This window comes from Xiphophorus hellerii, chromosome 16 (assembly GCF_003331165.1).
Source record: "Xiphophorus hellerii strain 12219 chromosome 16, Xiphophorus_hellerii-4.1, whole genome shotgun sequence".
Lineage (NCBI taxonomy): Eukaryota > Metazoa > Chordata > Actinopteri > Cyprinodontiformes > Poeciliidae > Xiphophorus > Xiphophorus hellerii.
This window is the reverse complement of record NC_045687.1, coordinates 6,811,726-6,834,143: the sequence shown is the minus strand read 5'-3', so window position 1 is coordinate 6,834,143 and position 22,418 is coordinate 6,811,726. Positions and strand designations below refer to the sequence as shown.

Below are 22,418 nucleotides of genomic sequence, written 5' to 3'. Positions count from 1 at the left end.
TGCAGTACGTGACCCGGGCAATGTCAAGGCTCGGGTTTTGCTCATGTGTTTGAGAAAATCATCACTCTTACTGCGGCCCTGCTGGACACACCAGGGGCATGCTGCCTTTTTCCTCAAGGGACATATGAATAAAATTTGTAAAGCCATTGGAGCCAGTCCAAGAACAACACTTGTCACTGCTCCCTGCAGCGCCCCAACCTAATTGACTCGGGTTTGTTTGCTCGAGGCCAACAATTGTGCTCCGGCTGATCTTAGTGGAACACTGAGCACAGACTCGGTGGAGAATGATGCATTAACAGCTCGGCTCCTATTAAAGCTACTCTCTGCGGTTGAAGCCAGACGCCACTTTGTGGGGAATTATCAAGCCGCTTACCAAAGGAGAGGTGATTGAATTCATTTGCTTACTAATGAGTGGGGGGATTGCGAATTGTACACTTCCCCAGCTATGCTTCCACCTGTTAAGACCATTTGCTCATTACTGCAATCAAACCCAGTGTTTGCTCTCTATTACAATCATTCCTGTTTTTGTCACCTCATCAGACGCCTTTGTGCCTCCCTTGTCTTTTTGACCCATGCTGGGTTTTGATGCCTTGTGTAAGTAATGGGAGGAGCTGAACTGAATATGGAATTGCATTGTGTGTTTTTTGGGGGGTTTTTTTTACACTCAAGCTTAACAAAGTCCAATCAAATGTTTGTATCTGCTTTAAATTCACCGTCTTTGAAGGAATTAAATTTTATGAGGGGTAATTTTTTCCCTCTTGGATGTTCATGATTTCTTGATTAGCCCTGCTCTTTGTAGTGCTGTTGTGGAGAATACACTCTCCTGCTGTTAAGGCCAGATTAATGTTTAATCCTCTTTGTCTCAGCAGACATCAGACAGAATGAGGTGGGTGAGTTGAGGCCCCAAAGAGTCAAATGAGGTTAAACAATGTAGAAGCCGAAAGACCAGTCAGATGTGGAGGATGCTTTTAAGGATTACTTGAAAAAAATTTTAATATGGATGAAAATTAGGTTTTAGCTAATGTTCCATGTTTTTGAAGTATGCATTCTACTTTTCTGCCAAGAAGTTATCAAATCACAGGTAATATATAGAAGTTTGTGGTTCAAGTCAAAAATGTTAGGCTATAATGACATTTCAAACTTGGATGTGTGATGGTTAAAGGTCACAACTGTGATATATTGTTATTGACTTTCTTTTTTTATCAGTTTAGAGATCCAATTAGATGAGAAAGTTGTTTTCATTGACCTGTTTTGATAAGTTGTTGCTGTTTTTTTTTTTAAGTTAGCCGATAGACACATTGAGAATAACTCTTTTTTTTTTTTTTTACTTTTACTCTGTTTCACCAGCTAGTCAACAGTCAAAAGTCAGTCGGTCAAGAGAAAAATTATCACTATTAAAGCAAGCTCCTGTTCAAACTGTTTTAATTGAAGACCCAAACGATAACCTGATCTGTCAGATTAATTGATTTTTTTTTAAAAAAGAATTGCAGAAGAATAATCTCAAACTATGCAACTAAAATTACAAAGATTGTGTCAGATGATTATTTCACGAAACATTGCCTTAGAAAAAAAAAACATGTTTACCACTGATACAAAAGCAGAGGAAGGTTTCCAAAGTCTCTCACTGTGTGAGGGTTGTAAATAAAGATGATGAAGGTCACTGTTCATTGTAGTATTATCAAAACTAAGAGATAAGCATTACTTTGCTTCAGAATATTTTATATGGCTTTAAAGATCCCTAAACTGCTTGACTTATTGAATCAAGAACTCTCTCTCACCATCTGACAACATGAAGTAAATGACATAATCTCAAAATGTAGGGATTTGTTCTGTAATTGGTAAATTACTTGTGCAGTGAATTCATCCAGGAGTTTTTGAGGGAACCAATAAAAACTTATTTCTTTGCAAGACAAGGTTACTAGCATTTGTATACTATGTTTCAGCAATTAGGCAATTCAACATGATGGGAACATAAAACAGACGAGAAACATTACAAGAGGAAGTTTTTGAGACAAATGAACTCTAACCAAACAGTGCAGTGGCATAGGAAAGGCAATTTATGAAACAATGGAATACAGTCTAAAATTAATAATGTTTCACTTATTATTAATCAAAGGCAACTCTAACCAAACAGGATTTTGAACTCCAGGTTTCAGCATTTTTGCAGTTTTCTGGATGTTTGTTCCAGATTAGAGAAGCATAACAACTGAATGCTGCTTCTCCATGTTTGGTTCTGATTCTGGCAATGCAGAGTGGACGTACAGGTCTTGATGGAACATTTGTCTTTTAATCCTGGAAATGTTCTTTAAGTGATTGAAAGCAAACTTTGTTATAGACTTTCTGTACCTGAAGGTTCGGACTGAGTAGATTTTGGATCTGATCATTGGTTTCTAGTTATAAAATGGAGCCATGGAGTCAGCATGCAGCTTCGTTTATGTCCTTTTTTATCCTAAATGTTATAATCTGAGCTAATGAAAGCTCAAAAGTAAAAACAGCCCTAAGATTGAACCTTGAGGAACCCTGCAAGTTATTTTTTTCCAAATTTGTTCAGGCAAATTATTAAGGATTAGGGTTGGTTTATTGATTTTTTTCTTAAAAAATGAAATAATTTGAAAAGTACATTTTCTTTTCCTCAGGCTTTCTTCATCCACTGATAAAATGTGTCTGATGACTAAAAGCGGGATTTTTAATAATAATAAAAAAAGAGGAAGTTTCTAAGGAGACAAATGAAATATCTAAAATATGTAGTCTTGGTCTACATCTTCCTGCCACCTGATCTACAGCGGTTAGAGATTAATAAAGATGATCTCATATTGTCAAAAAGTCAAAATCTTAGATTGTTAGATTGTTACTTGTAGAACAAGGCATAACTCTCAACAGGAAAAATTGTTTTATGTTCAGTCTTGCATGAGGTATTAGAGTTTTTGGTTCTTATAGCTCTAGCACATGCAAGTTGGTAGCAAGAGTTCAGATGATCAGGCCTTCAAATACAATGTGTTTTACTGTACTGCCCCTCTGTGTGTGTGTCCATCCATCCTGGATAACCGCAGGTCGTCAGTTTGTCTCAGCCATGCTCTCTCCTGATAAGCAGTAATGCTTTGACACTTGAGGCCACTCCAGCAACTCCAGCAGTTGAGATTAATCTGTCTTTGAGATCTGCCAGGGTCTCTGTGGATGCACAGTTGAGAGAACAGGAGAGGCTGGTTATAGAGACGGGCCATTTGTAGCTGCCGTCTCTTGGATGTGGTTCCCTTCCCTGTTCGCAACCAGAGGGGACAGCTCACTACATCATTCGGTGGTTTGTTATTTTGTTTCAAGCAGGAGTTGACCGACGGAGAGATCATTTTGTCTGTTTCCACAGTTGCTTGAATGTGAATTTCATTCATCACTTTGCAGGGAGCCTGTTTGCTTTTGAATCCATTTTTGTAAGTATGTGTTTGTGTAAATGTTCATATCAGCATGCATACAGAGAAATAGAAAGCCTGTTCCTCTAATACAATGAGTCACGTTGTCCATAGTGAGTGGACCAGAATGGATTCCTGAGATTCAGTTTAATATTTCCATGGTGTTAATCCAAACAATCCTGGACTGTGCTTTTCTTTTCTTTCAGACAACACTTGCAATAGTCTAATACATGAAGCATGATATATAAACCAGGATTTATATAACCAGGGTTCTTAAGTGGTCTGGAAAAGTATAAGAATTATTTTCCTACTCTGGATACATTTTTAAAAAATATAGTATGGAAAACATTTTTATGTTCAGACTTCATTCCCTATTTGATTGTAATTCATCCCTCCCTGTGGGAACCTTTTTTATTTTCTGCTAAAGCTCTTTACTACATTAGATTTGACAGCTCAGTCGGATGGTTTTTTTTCACATTTTCAGGGCTAAGGATCAGCTGGGGAAAAAAAAACAAAGAAAAAATGTCCAAAGTTAACTCTCAGGTTCAAACTACCAAAACCAGTTTTTATGGGCTCATATGACCACAAGCAATTGGATATCTGTTTGCATGTCTCAGTGCTCCCTTGTGAATTGCAGTGATCCGTGTTTCTGCTGATTCTTTGCCAGTTATTAAAAGTCAAGGAAAAGGTTACAGTAAATGCCACTCAGCTGAAGTGCTGAATGTAGAGCTTCCTTAACATATGCTACACACCCATTTCGGCAGTTTGTTTTTCCTCGCTTTATTTTTGCCAACACCTCTCTTTGGATCTTCATGTGAATGCTTTTTAAGCTATCATACTTTGCCATGGAATTAAAATTAAAAGCATGAAACTCCTTAATCTCTGTGCGCACCTGAGCCTGACAAATTGGCAGTTTCCTTTGCAACTTCTCCCTCCTTTCTCCTCCTCCTCCTCCTATCCTTTCTTCCCTTCCCTTGTCACTACTTCCCTCCAACATCCTGGGTGCTCATCACAGAGGTCATGCACCTGTCGCCTGCTGTAAACAGGAAATGAATAATTCAAGAGCTGGTGGAGGTTGAGTGCAACCGTGACGAGCAAAATCGCATCTGTACGGTCTGCGTTCTAATCCTCAGCTGGAATCACACTAATGAGAAACTCTTGCTGGAGAGTCTGAGGACTCACTCAGAAGCTGGCTGCATGTCCTTGACCTCTGTGGCTGGTAAAGTTCGTTTGAGATGGCAGTGGTGGCACAAAAAGCTTATTTGGGGCTCCACTGTTTTGCATGGTTAGTTTTGAAGAATATACTTATGTAAAGCAAGGCCATATTTACTCATTACAAAAACAACAAGTTCTTGCTATATATTTTCTCAAAATAGGTGGCAAAAACAGCAAAACAATGTTTTTTTATGCTTTGAACAGACAAAGCACTGTTCAATCATATTAAAGTTGAGAGAGCTTTGCCAAACCTACGACTACTATATCATTCTACAATCCAACAACCATAGACATGCAGCCACAGGTATGTTTAAATGGTCTAGATCAAAGTATAGTCATGTTTTAGAATGGCCCAATCAAAGTCCAGACCTAAACCCAATTAAGAATTTGCCTTAAGAGTTGGACAAGAGTTTTCTCAGATTGTCTCTATCCAATCTGACTGAATTTGAGCTACTGGCAAAGACGAATGCGCAAATATTTCATTCTCTAGACATGTAAACCTGGTAAAGACATACCCAACCTGTAATGTGACTCTTGACTCAGAAAAGTGGGACGCACATCCCGCTTTTCTGATTTTTATTTTTAAAATGTTGGAGAAAAAAAAATCACTTTCCTTCCACTCCACAAGGAAAGTGAGTGGAAGGAAAGTGTGTTTCTGTTCAACAGAACACAATATTTTGTGTTTCTGTTGATAAAGTCCCCTTTAAATCTGGGGTTGCAACAGGACAAAATTGGCAGTTTATGTTTGAGAGGAATACTCAAATAGAATGTGAAGACGCATCAGTCGAGCCTGCTGGGTAGCCACACTGATTGGTTTTCACTCCTTATCACCCAACCAGCAGGTGCCTAAGCTGCAGTAAACTGTGGCACATGCAGGGATTTTACAGCTATAACATGCTGGCCACAGGCTCACCTGCTAACAACTCATATACTTCTGCTACCCTTACCTCCAACTGTCCACCCCACCATCCTCTTGCTTCCACTCTGTCAAGTAGTAACTCTGGAATCGTGTTATGTCTTTGCTCCACCGAACACCTGCACGAATTCTGATAAGAATCCTTATCTTCTCAGTCCCATGTTTCGTCTCTGCACCCAGGAAGAGCAGGAGGTCTCTACAGCAGGAGTGGGCGACAAATAACACTATCACTGGCGGCCACATTGTTTTTCAACCACACTATCCTAATGTGTTGGAAGGTTTACCAAGCACGAGGAAGTGAGTGGCACTGGCAGTGGAGCAGGATGTGAAATTCTTTGTTGGGGTGAAGTCTCCCTATTTAAAATCATGCCAGCTGCCTGTATCTACGCCACCTGCAGTGCGGTTCCTCATAAGAGTCATCCCTTTATGTCATTCTCCAATCTTTGTAATTAAGCTTGAGGAATGAGATGAGACATCTGCATGCCAGAACTCTGAGGAGAGGAGGAAGAAGACAACAAAGGGCGCAGTAGCTTCTCACAAAGCTTTCCAATTTGCAGCTTGCAGCTGTTTGCGTTCAGAGAGCTTGTTGAATGGCCTGTCCTCTCTCAACCTAAAATTGGTTCACAATCCAGTAACTGATTTCTCAGCACCCGCTGGTTAGAAGCTGATTTTGGATGGATTATGCCACTTCCTTTGCACAACAAAAGTTTGTCGACTGTTCCTGGAGCTCAATCCTCAGTTAACGGGAGACAGGAAGATGTTGGATGTTTTATCATGGAGATGACATTTCACCTCTTCCTCTTGCGAACAACCTATTGATAAATACATCTACATATTCTCAGTTTATTTATGCATGCGTTTTTTTTCTCTGCCAAAACATTAGAATTCATATTAGTTTTTTCAGACCGTATACAAGCGCTAAATAGTTTGTACAAAATCTGCACGGTTTTCCCAGCACCATGTCAGATTGGTTTAGCTGCATATGCTGCACAGGATTGAAAACAAAATGAGTCTAATGGATCCACAAGGCATGGCACTGCGACCCGTAAATTAAGTCTCACAGATGTGCTTCTGCAGATTAATCTTCCTGCTCATGAGCAATTATTCTGGCGGTGATGCTGAGGCATGAGGCTAATTTGAAACAATTACAGCCCAGGTTGGGCAAAATTAGCTAGTTTAATTCCCAAGGCCGCTGCTGACTGAGAGAGAGGACATTTTAAAAAGCAACCGGGGGTAATTGCTTTTTAACACTGGATCATCCTTTAGCAGACCAGGGACTTGACTGACACCGCATGGTTTAAATTATTGCCCTTATGTTGACTGCTTTCAGTCAGCAAAGGTATTCATCAGGAGATGTGACAGATTTTGCTTCATTTTGTTTGCTCCAATCGCGTTATAGAAAATGAGCCAATTTGTACATCACCCTCACAGCTGATGCCACATTGGGTCTTGTTCTGTAACCCTCATATAATTTTGTGCTTATTAAATTTTATGACAGCTACCTGCCCACATCCCTACTTTGTGTGAGTATCAAAGTTTAAAATAAAATTCCTCCCCTATGGTCCAGACTTAAAAAGAGCAGAAAATCTTTTTAATGCCTGTACACATTTCTATTAAGAGATTTGATTGGCTTTAGAGGCACTATTGATACTATTAAAAGCAAGATGTAATTTGGTGCTTTCAAATAAACCCAAAACCTGAAAATGGTTAGGAAAAAAACACTTAACTGCAGTGGACTAAGGTGATGATTTATCTGGTTTGATGGACTGAAAAGGTCTTTCCGAAAAAGGTATTTTTTGCATAACAATAAATGTGAAAATTATAAAGGAAATGTTCTCTCTGTGAGCAGTTTGCTATTGTTGCTAAATTTCTTGCCTGCAGTTCCTATAATTTCCACATAAATTGCATCTCTAAATACATCAATAACTGTGCAGGGTGTTTTTCCTCTGCATGTTAGATGATGGTGTTTAAAGAAATGGCTGTTTACTTAGAACTCTACCTTCCTTTTCTTATGCTGCATCAGCCCAATCACCAGCTTTGTTTCTGCATCCCTTCATCCGAGCAAATGTTTCCATCCTCTTCTCAGCAGCTGAGGAGATAAAATTAGAAAGCAACCTCTGTCTTGTGCTTATTTTCTCCTTCGAAGATCCCGCCATCCCAGCTCACCTACCACAGCTAATCAATTTATAATGAGTTGTCATGGTGGCCATGACGGCTGCGTGATGCTTGGCTGACCAGTCTGATATTTATTCATGTATAAAACTATGTTTTACTTTACGCCTTTTACACAAATTACTCAATTTGCTGTGGAACTAAACCTCATCTGAGTTCCTGTCAATCCTGCTGTACTTTAACTCTTTCTAGCTGTATTTGCATTGGACATCGTTGCATTAGAAGTTGTGCTATTGTGGCTTGAATGCTTATGATAGTTATAAGAATTCTGAGCAAAAAAGCTTATGACCTCGGGCAGATGTTTAAGTTGGCACGCTTTAATGTCGATCATATTGTTTTCTGTTATTGTTTTTTTTGGTTATTTAACCAACTTAACCAGGCTAATCCCAAAGATCTCTTTTACAAGGCCAAGTCGTCAGCAGCATAATTAGAATAAAAATAAACAATAGGCAGTAGGAGCACTTTCTGAAAGTCTTCTGTTTACATTTATTACAGTTAGAAACTACTGATCATGTCTGAAATCTGGGTGTAGTGATGGAGTCAAACCTGAACATTCAAAGATACATAAAGACAATTACCAAATTGGTCTTCTATCACCTGATTAATGTTTCCAAGATTAAAGGACTAATGTCCCATGAAGATCAAGAGAAACTCATCCATGCATTTAACTTTTCTCGCAGTGATTACTGCAATAGTTTCTTCACAGGTCGAACTAAAAATCAATCACAGAGCTGCAGCTGATCCAGAACGTTGCTGCTCTTGTTCTCACTGAAATCAGGAAGTTTTAAAGTCCTTATACAGTCTCCCTGTACCTCTGAAAATAGGCTTTAAAATACTTCTGTAAATTTACAATTTACTGAATGACCTTACATCAAAAATACATTAAATATCTGCTGTTGTTGCATCAACCTTCCAGACCACTAAGGTCTTGTGGTTCTGGTCTGCTCTGCATTTCCAGAACCAGAACTAAACACAAAGAAGCAGCATTCAGTTCTACGAACAACAACTGAAACACTGAGATCCTTTAAATGAAGACTACCTGTATAGAGTTGGCTTTGATTAGTAGTAGGTGAATGACTAACACCTTCATGTTCAGCAACACAGTTCTCTTTGCTGAAATGTGCTATACAAGTAAGCTTGATTTGATTTAATTGACCTCAAAAGTCAAGTAGATGTCATAAAGATAGCAAAGTTTTCTTTTCTGATATTTATTTCACTCGAGTGCTTCAGAGCAGGGGCTTGTTGTCAGCACCATCTGCATGGATTTATGTGTTCCTAACATCCCCACTCTGCCTTCTCGCTTCTGCTGCTACATCGGGAGTCAGTAGCATCTCTGTATCCTATCTGCAGCCCTGTGCCTGGTAGGGCTTCACAGTAGGGAGGCTGAGCAATTTGTTTCTGGATGGCTCCAGGCTTATCGTCTCTCTTTGACAGATGGGCCTCGCCTCTGCTCAGGTTGGGCTTGGTAGCAACACGCTGCTCACCGTTTGCCTGACAGAACTCGTTATAGACTTACCCCGGGAGAAGAAGCATCTCCACGAGGTCCTGTTACAGCGCCGCCTCATCTCACTGCTGAGCCAAAAGGCTGTAAATTCAAACATGCTGCTGAAAGCCTATCTTTAGTTTGTAAGATTAACAGTTTGGGAAAATGCTACATCACTTTAGAAACTAAATGTGTAACAGTAACATAAAACAAAATAAATCTTGTAAAGTTTATAATAGCAACATGCCAATTTTCAAATTTAAATGAATGAGTCCAAGACTTTTTACTATTTCCTTTGATGGTGAATATATCCTTTGTCAATGCAATGTTCATGCTTTGACTCTTCAGTCTGTCCGCCTTAGTCTTGACCGCTGAATTTAGACCACTTCAAGCTGTAACAGTTTTGTCTTTTGAGTTCGTTTTATTGTACAAGACAAAAAGCTAAGTTAAGAAAAGCCTTAAGCAAAGCCTAATGCTGCACCAGTAGAAAAAAAACTTAAAGCAAGACTTGACTTTACTAAATTTGCCACAAATCTAGCTACACAAGTTATGCGTTGACACAGTTAAGTCAAAAATTACTCAGGAGAGTAATTAGGAGATTTAGATTTTAAATAATTTTTTTTAACAAGAATTTTCTTTATTTTATTCAATAGAAATGTAAGTTGTCTCTATTTATATTGTATTTTATGGCATATTGAAAAAATATTAGCATCCTTCTCAATAATAAAGGAAAACCATTTATTGGTGCATCAGCAGATGCATGCAAAAAGCTGACCTGCTTTTTGTATGCATCTGCTGATGTTTTGATGATTAGTATTTGGTAATTTTGCTCCAAGTGTTTGAGCTTGGAAGGCCTCCTTTCCATCACTAAAATCTTAATATCTCTCCACACATTCTCTGATTCAAGTCAGAACTCTGACTGGGCCTCTAAAAAAATGTTTAACTTCCAAAGGGAAGATACAAGTCAATAAAATTAAACAAGTAGACAAATTTGTAGTTTTTTGTTGCAGTATTGCCATTGTATTTTGTGTAGTTGTGTTTGAAAGTGAAGGTTTTTATGTGGATTTCCCCACATGTATAGTTTATTTATTTTCTTTTGTCACTTGCTTTAAATGTAGATTTCTATTTGAGGCTTAAATCTGTGTCTATTTTTTTCTTCCATTTTCTATCTGGTTACTCCCTCTTCAGTCTAAGCTTAGATCGCAATATTTCCCCTAACACTATGGTCTTTGAAAAGGTCTCAGATGTGGGTATAAAACCCAGTACATTTCCTGGGTTTTATACTACCTAGGAATAAAACCCTGGGTTTTATTGACTGAGTCCTCCGACCTTCTTGGTTGTGATTGTGGTTTATCGTCATGGTGACAGCATACTTCGGTCCTGGGTGCTGCGTGGAGGAGACTGGTTGCAGTGGTTGCTCATTACGTTTGGCCAGCACAGTTCACATCTCTGTGTGGACTGATTTGATGGCGAACAGAATGCTTTGGCCTAATGCTACCGCTGAAACCCACACCCTGTTGGCAGTGCTCCAAATAATTTATGATGTTGTTCTATTTACCGGCTATCCACACATAGTTGCAACCCTCCTGGAACTATGGCTGGAACAAGAATCTCATAAAACAACTGGAACAAAATAATCTGCCATAACAAAATGACAGCGTTCCCACTTGGGAAGATGGTTCCTCACCTCCAAATTGTGCATGGACTGGTTGTTGTCAGACTGCAGGATGTTATGGATTTTCAGGCAGAAGTTTAAATTCAAAACTGAATTGTCAAAGAGAAAGAAAATCCTGTTGGTGTGGCAACTGGGATGATTTGTAACTATTGGTGCTTTAAATTTTTTCTGATGATGTCACAAACAAGTTTTTATTACAGGTTGGAAACAACACAGTGTTATTTTCTTATTGTTGTGCTAACAAGAAGATAACAGCATCCTTCTCTGTATTTTATAGGTTCAAACAAGAAAAGAACATGTTTGGAAATTCTTGTTGTAGTTCCCTCTAGGAACTAAGAAAACCCAACTTTTTTTGTAAAAATAGAGGTGTAAGGCAGCCAATTAGGCTGCCTTTTAGTCATTTTGTGGCAATCTACTAACCTATAGAGGTTCGACTTTCCCCCCAAGCTCTGCATGACTCAGTTTTTGAATTTTTGAATTCAGTAAAGTTGAAGCTCAAGGTCAGACCACCAATTAGTTTACGTTTATTCTAAATTGTGATAAAGTAGCCCAGGGAAACATCGTGTAAAAAATATATTTTTGATTTTTTTTTTATGTATAATTTCGGTAGCTTCTATTTGAGTAGAGGTGATGTTTGTACAGGATGAGCTGACTCTAAAGCATTCTTCTGTAGGTGCATATTTTTAAGAAGGAGTTCTGAAGTCATCACTCTTGTGGTGACTGCTCTACTTTTGGTCATGGGTCAAACTGTGCTTAGCCTTGCATGTAATCAGGCCACATGGAGCAGCCTGGCACCTTTGGCAGTTCTGGGAGAAGAGGGAGAAAAGAGGGCAAAGCACATGTGAGAGATTCTTTTAGGAGAGACGAGAGTGCTTCAGATGAGAAGTAGCTGTGCTGAGATTAAACATAATCCTCTCTGAAACTCTTCACAGGTTTATGAGACATCAACTCCAGTTTCTCTGCTTGAAATATCCCTCTGTATGTAGATTTTTAGATCTCTGCTAGCTCCTCTGCCTCACAGACACGCAAATATACAGTAGAGGAGGTCAAACACATCTGTGCTCTAATAGTGAAATGAAAACCTGACTGTTTGGCAGCAGGCAAAGTGAGCACTGTGTTCTAGTCAAATATTTATTGCACAGATTTTTATACTATATCTCTTTCCTTGGTACATGTTCAGAAGCATGCTGCCCTGTGCAAAACTCAGATAAACAAACATAATTTCCCACTCAGTACTGTCAGTATGTCATGCTGAATCATCCAGAGGATATAGAAAGAATATGTTCATGTAGATATAAAAATTACCAAAATTTGAAATTGAACGCACAAATATCCTCAAATATCTATCTGGTTAAATTTCCGAGTGTGCATCTCATATTTTCAGTATTCATTATGATGAGATAATTCTGTCGTGTTAATAAATGGTTAATAAATATGCAGCCATGAGATATGCACTGCATCACATAACATGAGTCTCTAGTCTTTTAGATGGATAAGTGCAGAGTTAAAGATTTAAAGGCTGTTAAGTCAAGTTTATTTGTATAAAACATTTCAGGAACAAGGCAGTTCAAACTGCTGTACACCATAAAAACAGTAAAAAAAAAAGCACTGTTCAGGTCTTGGCTGCTTTCAGAGCGTAAATTACACACATTGATTTATTATGATGAATCAGTCTATCCATTTATTGGACGTATAAACATTAATCTTTGCAGTCAGATGTCGTCTAACTCTTCAAAAACCGAAGAGCCAGAAAATCAGACTTCAAATGCACAACACAAAGCACAACAATAAGAAAGAGGGATGTGTAATCCAACATTTGCACTGACTGCATGGCAGCCTCACTTCTGTCGGTTTGCTCCAGGGCAGCTGTGGTTTCAGTGTAACTTATCACCATCAGTGTGTGAATGTGGGTGAATTACTGATTATACAAGTACCGGCCATGTACCGTTTACATAGTTCAAAAATGTTGTCAGTTATTTTGTTGAGAACAGCTAAATTGAGTTTATGTCTAGTACGTCTATGGAGATTCTATGTTTCCTTCCTGGTGTGAGTTAGTAGAGGTCGCGATCACTGACGTTAACTCTAACAGCAGAATTTAGCTGAGACTCAATGAAATTCACATTAATTAATCATTACAAAATGTAGAATTTTTAGGACAAGAAATACTCAAAATAGTGGGCCTGATCTTAAAAATTTATTAGTTTTTCAAAAGCGATTATTAATTTATTGACTGCAGTGGTCTGATCTTTGTAATTTAGTAAATTTTGTTCATCAGCCATTCTCTTTAATGGATGTCCAAAACATTAGTTCACAAATGTTTTAGTTGGAAGAATCAACAATGAAATCACATTGAGACACATTAGTAGGCTTGCGCCTCAAAGATTTTTGATTAAACATGATTTGTTTAATTCAACGTAGAAGTTTGATTCAAATAGAAAATGAGGAAGGCATTCCTAAAAAGAAAATAAAACTATGACTGGAAGGCGTCTTTGCAATCATCCAAATCTTTATCAGATTCAACCCAGGACTCTGGCTGAGCTGCCTCTTAATGTCAGAAGAAATCTGTTCATAAAATGAAAAGTTAACATGAAGCCCAAATTAATACAGAAAATGATATTTGAATTACTTCTCTTTACAGCACTTTGACCAATATCTTGAAAGGTTCTGGATAAATAAGTCATCCAGCCTACAAATAGAAAGACCACTTCAGCCAATAGGAATAAAAGAGCCTACCTTGTTGGAAATATATACAGTGCACATTTTGTTATAGTTGTTCATTTCTCAGTCTTATCTCATTTTTTGGTGTCCTCAGTCTCTCTAAACTTTGGTGACTTTTTTTTCTGTGTTCTAAAGTTTCTTCCCATTCTTTTAAAAACATGAATGGTTCATTTAGAATCTGAAATTAAACCAACATTGAGTTCTGTGTCTGTTTCTTGGCTCTGTTATAGGCTGGTGACTGTCCAGTTAGTACCCTACCACCATTGAAAAATGACCGAATTAATCTAGTTATTGTTATCCATCTATGCTGTAATTCCTCTCACAGCTTCTTTCACACCACCTGCTGATCATTTTGTAAGCTAATTGGCTGTTAGGAGTCACTTTTCTCTCTGTTAGTGGAGTGCATTCAGACATCCCACAGCAGCTCAATGTCATTGTGAGCCCTCGAATGGCCACAAACCTCAAATCCACCATGAGCCCAATTTGCAGTTTCCATCCACAGCGCATCTGAAGCAGCTGTTTATATTCACAAAACACCATGGTTTATTTCCTACGTCACTCCAAAGGATGCTCTGTTGGTTTGGTTCATTGTAACTAAAAAGCTCCAGCTCTTCATGCACAATGCTGTATTTGCAGTCTCTTCCGGTGCTGTCAGATCCAGTCCTATCAGCTTGTGGTCCGAGGCAGGGCAGGAGCCACTGGGATGTTTGCAGGGCAGCTGGAGGGAGGGATGAAACAGCACCACTGAAGTGCACAGTGGCCAGGACTTTATATGTGCATAGCAGGACCTAACTTTGCATTCTCACTGATAGTCAAATAAGGACTGTGCTAAACATCATTATAAGTGAGTTTAATATATGCAGCCGGCAAATGACAGGAATCATCTACACTGTGCACGGTAATTATGTTTGGGTTTTGTATGCACTTAGTGCTCATCACTTCACCGGTCAGCAATTTCCCTTGCAAATTCCTGTTCAACACTTTTAAGTTGCGATGTTGATGCATTTATTATCACAGCTGGATAATCAGATCAGAAGCCTGATGATGAAGGTCTTACTGACAGTCCAACTGTTTCTCAGCTGGTGGGTGCAGCTGAGAATCAGAGAGCCGATGCCTGACACTCAAAATTCAACAGCAATCAGAGGAAACGGATCTTTAAAGCAGGTTTTTATTCTGAGAGATAAATAATTACTTACAGGTTCAGGGTCTTTTATCTGCGACCCCAAAGGAGGAATGGTGATAGATGGGTTGATTTGTGTTTGTCTGCACTGCGGTCTATTAATTTGTCAGGTGAACGTTTACGTAGTTATTACAATTCTGTTTAAATTCCAGATCACGGTGTAGATTGTAACAATTTAACTGACTGCCCAAATGAGCACAAAAAATAAAGTACAAGCACAATCATGCGAGAATGACAGCATAATTTATTCTTTTAAAAAAGAACACATTAGTAAACTGATCTTGTTTAAAGGTTTTTGTCCAATTTAATTATTTGACATCATAAAAATTAATTAGGATGATGCCAAAATCCATGTTTTTGTCTCTATTTTGTCAAATAAAGCCAGTAGAAAAAGATAATCCATCCCTTTTTGCGTTATATATATCAATTGGCATAAATTGCTGAACGTAATGTGAAGAGTAGTTCAGTCATTGACATATTTTATTTCCTAAATAAAACATGTAATTTATTTTTAGGTAATCAACACAAGAGAAACAGTATGTTATTTACAGTATGTTAAAAGTAAATAACATGAAATTAAATTGGGTTTCTTTTGTCTAGAAGTAGTATCTTCCTCTGATGTAGAAGATCAAGCGGCACCTAGCAGGAGAACAATAACTGGAGCAGTTCTTGTGGCCAGTGGCAGTTTTTTATGTGGGCAAGATGGCTTTCTGCCCAGGGTGGCAAAGCTTAGGGGCATGATGAAGCACCTTTCTGTCCAATCATATTCAGTCCTCTTTCCAACATATAACTGTAGGGTCTGCTTAGTTTTTATTACTTCAGTTACTGCTTTGAGGTTAAACTTAGATATGCACAACAATGGAAAACAGATATTTCTGCAGACTGACTGCTTTGCAATATAAATTGAAGTAACTTAGCTACCAGCAAAACTAAAGCAGCTGATGCCAGAGAAGATTTTTTTTTTTTTTTTTTTTTTTTAGAAAAAGCAGTGGTTGAATTGTTTCCTGTTCTGACCAAAGGTTCTGGTGCTCAGCCTTCCAACTACACCACATTGACCTGGTACCACCCACCTCCCTCCACCGCAGTGGGCTGCATAGCTTTTGCTCCACAACAAGCCGTCTGTTATTTTGCATACTTTAATAAATGTTAACTTAATTTCAATTGTAAAGGCGTGGAGCCAAACATCAGCTTGGTTTTCATGGCGCAAGAGGTCATTACAGACGTGCACACCGCCAAAATATTTTTTTCTTTTTTGGGGGGGTTTGTGAGTGTTTGTGACACAAAGATTTATTTATTTATTTTATTTATTCATTTTAAGATTTATTTGCATATCTCTGACAGTTTCTCACATCTGTTCATGAAGTTTGTGATTTATTGTGTTTCTGGTGGCTCAGCAGGACATAATGTTGAATAGCATCTTTAGTAATCATGTGAATCCCACATCTTCCACAATAACACTTTTAACTAGAAACCTCCCAATGCTCTTGTTTTAGGTTTGGCCCTTTCTGGTGGCTTTCCACTGAAATACTGTCAAAAGCTTCTGGGATTTAAGTTTTTTTTTCCTTTTACTGACTGTTTTCCTTAAACTGCCAACAAAATCAACCGGGCATTTCCGTGGAGGAGGTAACAAACTGGACATGAAACCATAACTTAGTCTCTTATGTACTGTAGATGCTTAATCCATGATAGTTTTACATAACAGAGAGACAAACTTGTAAATTTCTTGATTTTCTTCCAACATATGTAAGCACAATAGGGAAAACACAATGCCATATTTGCTCTGCTATGCAACATAGCATAGCATAGCTTCCATACTTATTTACATTGGGCATGGAAACTCAAATGAGATATCCAAGATATCATTTTTTTAAACCGAATCCGTTTGCTGTAGGTGTTTAACAGCAAGCCTTTTTTGTTGCTGTTTGGCTTTTGGCTAATCTTACCTCTTTGTTGATTCTTTTCATTTATTTTTTATTTTTTGCACTTTTTCAGTTATATTTTGAAATGTCATGAAGGTTCTGAGTTACACTACAGCGTTTTCTCTTTTAGACATTATAGACAACAGGTTGAAACCAGTCGAGTTTTACCTGGGATGTGAAACAAAGAAGGCTGAATTCATCTCATTAGTTTAAAGAGCATGTTCGTTTCGGACGTTTGTTTCTATTAAAATCATCTTGAGTTAAACTTTTGCAGACTGAGCCTTTTGTACCAAAACGAAACAAACATGGTTGTACATCTGCACCTCTTTTCTATTTTGCTTGCTATGCCATTTGCCAGCATGAAATAGATATATGATGTGGGGCTTTTAGAAGTGAGAAAATCCTTTTTATAAGAAAACCACCGAAAAACAGGACCAACTGCACAAGAATTACCGTTGATGACTTGAATCTTGAGCTGTTGGTTTTACTCCAGCCTGTGTTGATAGTTTATGCTGGAAACCCTATATTTTCTCAGGTACACATGTAAGAAATAATTGAAAAATCTATGTTTGAACTCCATGGCTCAGATGCGCCACACAAACACACTCACACCCGAGTCGATGCAATGTGACGGCTGTTGTTGTGTAACCAAGCCCAGTGACTCATGAAAGGAAGGAATGCGGCGCTGTGATGGGTTGAGGAGGAGGAAGAGGAGGCCTGCCTGGGGAAGGTCTTGCAGAGACAGTCAGCTATGTTCCCAAAGTCATCTGGGGGAGAGATGTAGAGGAAGAGAAAGATGCTGAACATTTGGTTTTGGGTCATGCCTCAACTGCGAGCGCTTGTCTGGACACTGAACCGCAAGTGAAGCATAAATACATCTAAGCTTTGATGCAGCCACGACCGTGGTCAGACAAACCATATGGTAGCCTAACCACATACAAATGTGAACCCATGAGAGTCAGTCACTCAGTGGAACAGGATGTAGACTTATAGGAAAAGCCTACTGAAATAAAAAATGAACTCCTCATAAAGAGCTGTGCCTCAGCTTGCTTTCAACTGTACTCCCTTAAGAATCATTCACAATATGTGCCAAGTACAAAATTATACCTTGTTTGATTTTGTCTGCCTGTGTCTATATATATATATATATATATATATATATATATATATATATATATATATATATATGTGTGTGTGGGGGGGTGGGTGTGTGTGTGTATGTGTGTGTGTTTTGCGTATTTGTTTATATTGACTTTCCTCTTGGCCCAGGAGCCATTTGTTTTTCAGCAATGCGTAGGCAGTTTTGCTGGAATGGAAGTGCATGATATTCGCCTAGTACACATGCGCACACACTTCCACATTTGCAGTTGTACATGCATAGATTCAGGCTGTGCCTCCGTGGCAGTGTTATCATCCAAAGAGGCAAACAGCCAGCCCCTGATTTAATAAGCTGCCTGGGGAGTAACAGAGAGGTGGGAAAGTACTATCAGCTGATAACTGTCCTCCCTGCAAGCCCATCTTTTTCCTCTTATACCCTTGCCAAGGGAAAGCTTGGCTTTTCCTTGTGTTTTGTGTGAATGTGCATGCCGTGTGTGGGAGCGATCCCCTGCCGGCTTCAGCCCACGTGTCTGTGGGCTGCAGCCTTGCTGGGCTGCCTCGTTCTGGGTGTCAGACAGACAGCAGAGGAGAGCCCGCATATGGCGAAGGCAGGCCTGATCTCCAAGCTAAGGAGCATATGCACAGTCCCACACCCACTAATCGTGCACACAAAACGCGCATCTTGCGTCACAGAGAGCACTTCTGCCAAGCAGGAGGATTCCACGGCCCAGAGTACTGACAGAATCCCCGTCTCCGTTGTCCTCTCTCTTCTGCACTTCACATGGCCCACATAACACAACAATCACTGTTCACAAGCTTGACAGCAACTCCAAAAGAGGCATCTTCACACTGCCGCAACAAATGGGAACAAAAGTATATCACAAAATTTAACAGAGCAACTGCTGCGCTGCATTTTGACATTTTATTGCTTGCAATGGTTTTGAAAGAATGGGCATACGGTCTCGGTCAACTCTATGTATGTCAAACAGACGACTGTTTCTAAATTGTTTGAATTTTAACAAATTCAAATATGAGTTTGATGGTTGATTTCCCCACAGTGACATTTGAACATTTTGCTTCCTGTTGAAAGTTTAGAATACTTTATTGAGAAGATAAACTGAAGACTTTGAAAAAGACAATTATTGGATTCCAAGCTAGCTTATTTTGAGTCTTCTTTATGTAGTATCATTGTCAACATCAAAGAGTTTATTATAACAATGACCTGGTAGCATTTCCTATGATCTTTTCACATATCCAAAAAGATCTGATTTTTAAAGTTTCTGACCATCTGCTCTGCTGTAAGAAGTTGTGATCAGTTCTAGTTGAGGTGAAAAGCAGTTAATTTCTCAGTGCGCCTCTCACATTTAATGCATGATATTCATAAGTCAATATCTGATTGTTTCTCTGGATCTGTGTTTTACTCTCAGAAACTATATGAAAGTTGATCATTGATGACTTTCATGAAGTGTTAAAGTCTCACCTAATTTAGTTGTATTTGTTTTAGCATTATAGTTTGGTATTGAACATGTTTCATATTACTCAAACTTGGATTCTAAAATTTCAATGTGATTCTCACTTAAAAGAAACAACTAATATTAAAAACTTGTTTTTCTAAGTAGATATTTCCACAGTTTATAGTTAATTAATTCTCATTCTTTTAGAAGAATCTTGGTCACACAAGATTTGGTGTGAACAGCAGGAAAGCTTTCAGGAAAGAACTTCTCAGATGAGGGGAAGCTGTTACACCAATGCACCGTGCAGCTTTAGCAAAGAAACATTTCTTGCATCCCCACCCCTGACTGTGCCACAGTTTCCATGATGAGCCAATAAAGTTCAGCTTTAGTGTACCAGTAAAGTTGTTTTTTAGATGGAAGGAAAGGGACAAAATAAAAGCAAGTGTTTTCTGGAAGCTTTTAGACAATCACACTTACTGCCAGCAGTTCTCTTATAAAAAATAGTCATGCTTTTGGCAAAATACTCAAATGCAAAAATCAAGGTTTTTGAGGAATCCAAATAGATTTCAGAAGATCAACGTGAGAAGCAAGAGCAAAACCGGTTCTAAACAACTTTAACTTGCAGTTTGGAGAGTTAAATATTGGTTAAACCCAAGTGTCAGCTGACCTGAAGATGTACCAGCAATTACAAAAATAATTTTACTGTAATCCCAAGCCGAAGAAGGGCCGGTTTTCATCTCATATTAAAGCTATTCTCTTTGAAGGTGCATCAGATATAGTTCAGGAGCTGGTGATTATGTGAAATTTGTGGTTTTTGCTTTGTTTTTGTTTGCTGTTAGGGCAACAGTGCAGCCTTGGCTCTTGTGTTCCACAAGAGCTGAATAACAGGCATGCTTTGGGGTGGCCACAGTGACCCGCAGCTGACACCAATGATTGATCCTTGTGCAGGAATAAGTGCCTGCGCGCAGCTGAGCGCACCAGTCCACTGAAACGCAGCCAGGCGGAAAATTAGAAATCTCTTCATCCCTGGTCCATTTGAAATCCGATATCTCTCGTCTTCCTCTCACGCAGTCACCTTTCCTTGGCCAATAAATCTGTAGTTAAATGATGTGTTTATGTGCACGCACCGAAGGGGCTGGGAGTTGTTTTGTCTTTGAGGGTTAAGAATGTGCATATTCCCAGTAAAACTTCCCGTTCCTCCAAACACCTCATGGTCTACATTTTAAAGGAAATACATTTTTACATGCCGACTTACACTTGAGTGAGGTGCATGCTGTACGACGATGCCAGTTGAATTTCTAACAGTGCATTTGGTCTCCTCTGAATGCTACAAGGCTAAGAAAGAAACATTGCCCCCCCCCCCCCCCAAAAGTTTACTTGTCTTTACATTTTTCCACAATTTCATATTTAAAGTCAATAAGCACATTTTATTATCAGATAAAGACCACCAAGATACATTTATAAAATTACATTTTCAATTCTTTTTAGTTAGAGAAACTCCTCACAACCTAACAACTAATTGCTATATGCTGCTTTGCAGAGTCATTTTAATTCGGACATATTTGAATGTTTTTTGAAGTTTATAGAACAACTTCCAAAAAGTTTTATAAGATGTTTTTTTTCCTGGTAAATATAATGTTTGTGTTCTTTTTGGTCAGCAGTGGTGTGCTTCTTAAACTCTCCCATAGATTCCAGTTATCAACACTGACCTTAACTGAGGAAATTGAGAACTGCAGTGATTTAGATATTTTTCTTTGGACTTTGGGACATAAGACCTAAAGCATATCCTGTGTTTTTGATTTCTTAGTTTTTATTTTTTATTTGTTCTTTAGATTGGTTCAGAATGTGTTGGCTTGTTTGAGTTCTTTCAGATCGTTTCATTTTGTCAGCATGGTTTTGAAGGCTCTACAGGTCTGGAAGTGATCAGAAAATCAAAGTAAAACATATGATTAATAGCTGTTCATATGTGTATGATTTACCAAAGGATTACTTTTTCACATAGGCTCAGGTTTTTCCCTTTATAAATAAATCATAATTTGCTTGCTTATGTTTCTGATATTAAGATTAGTTTCAATTATCTAAAACAGTTACTAAATGTGTCAAAAAAAAAAAACAAGCAGGAATATATTTGAAGGAGGGCAAATATTTTATTAAAATACATAACTTGCAAATAGATATTTCCTCTCTAATGTATCATAACTACTCAGCCTTCACTGTTGATCTGTTTGTATTTCTCCAGGTACATCTGCCCAGGGCAACCCCCTCCTGGCCTCTCTCCCAGTGCCGGGGCGGCCTCTGCAGCCTCAGCTCGACCTTAAACACCTCCTACCCTTCAGACTCAATGGATCCTCACCCCTTAGCCTCTTTCCTAACTTTAATACGGTGAGTTTCATGTCATTAAAACTGAATCTGTGAGCTTAGAATAGAAAAATGAGTTAACAAATGCAGCTACTTTAACGCTTCTCAGCTGAGCTAAACGTGTATATTAAAGAGTGAATGAATGCAACACTTAATTCTGTCCATCATATTATGATCTGTTTATTTTATAAGTAGGCCTTTTGTTTAGGACCCTTTATTCAAGGGTATCTGCTGTGAAAACTGCTGTTGTCATGACGGCATCTTCATCCACAGATGGGACCCTTACCATCTTAAACGTCAGCAGCAAACCTCTTGGTTTTCATGTACCTCAGCGTGACGCTTACGTTGCCTCTGTGACTGGAATTAAAAACTTGTGTCTTTGATCCTTTCTCTGCTCTCTATGCCCATTGTCATTTTGTGTGTGCATGCGTGCAGGCACTTCAGAAGTCTTTTGATCCTACTTTAACACCCTTGTTGTGTATTGGGTTCACTGCTTTCATTGCACTTGAGAAAAGGGGAAAAAAATCAGCTCTGTGGTCTATAAATGGAGGATAAGCTGCAGCTTTTACACTCCAGTATGTCTCTTTTTGGAGGCTGGGAAATAAAAACAGGGAGGATACAGACATATGGCTCGTTCTTTACAGCGGAGGACGTGTGGGAGGGGGTGGATGAGACAGACGTTTGCTGCATGACGTTCATGTATGGGGGGGTCACCAACCTGCTTGTGAAAAGTTCAGTCAATTCGTTTGCTCCGTCGCCCACTAATACCCCTGTAGAAAAGCGACTATGCGAGTCGCAAAGGCAGCGTGGTAAACACTTATTCCTC

The 22,418-nt window shown here is 38.7% G+C and overlaps 1 protein-coding gene across 1 annotated transcript in view; it reads left to right on the top strand.

Annotated features, from left to right (window-relative positions):
- znf385c (zinc finger protein 385C) overlaps positions 1-22,418 on the top strand; it is a 143,325-nt gene that overhangs the window by 95,110 nt on the left and 25,797 nt on the right. Inside the window, exon 4 of the mRNA XM_032588632.1 lies at positions 21,474-21,616. Coding sequence (XP_032444523.1) covers positions 21,474-21,616 — 143 coding nt within the window. The remainder of the gene's footprint in view (positions 1-21,473; positions 21,617-22,418) is intronic.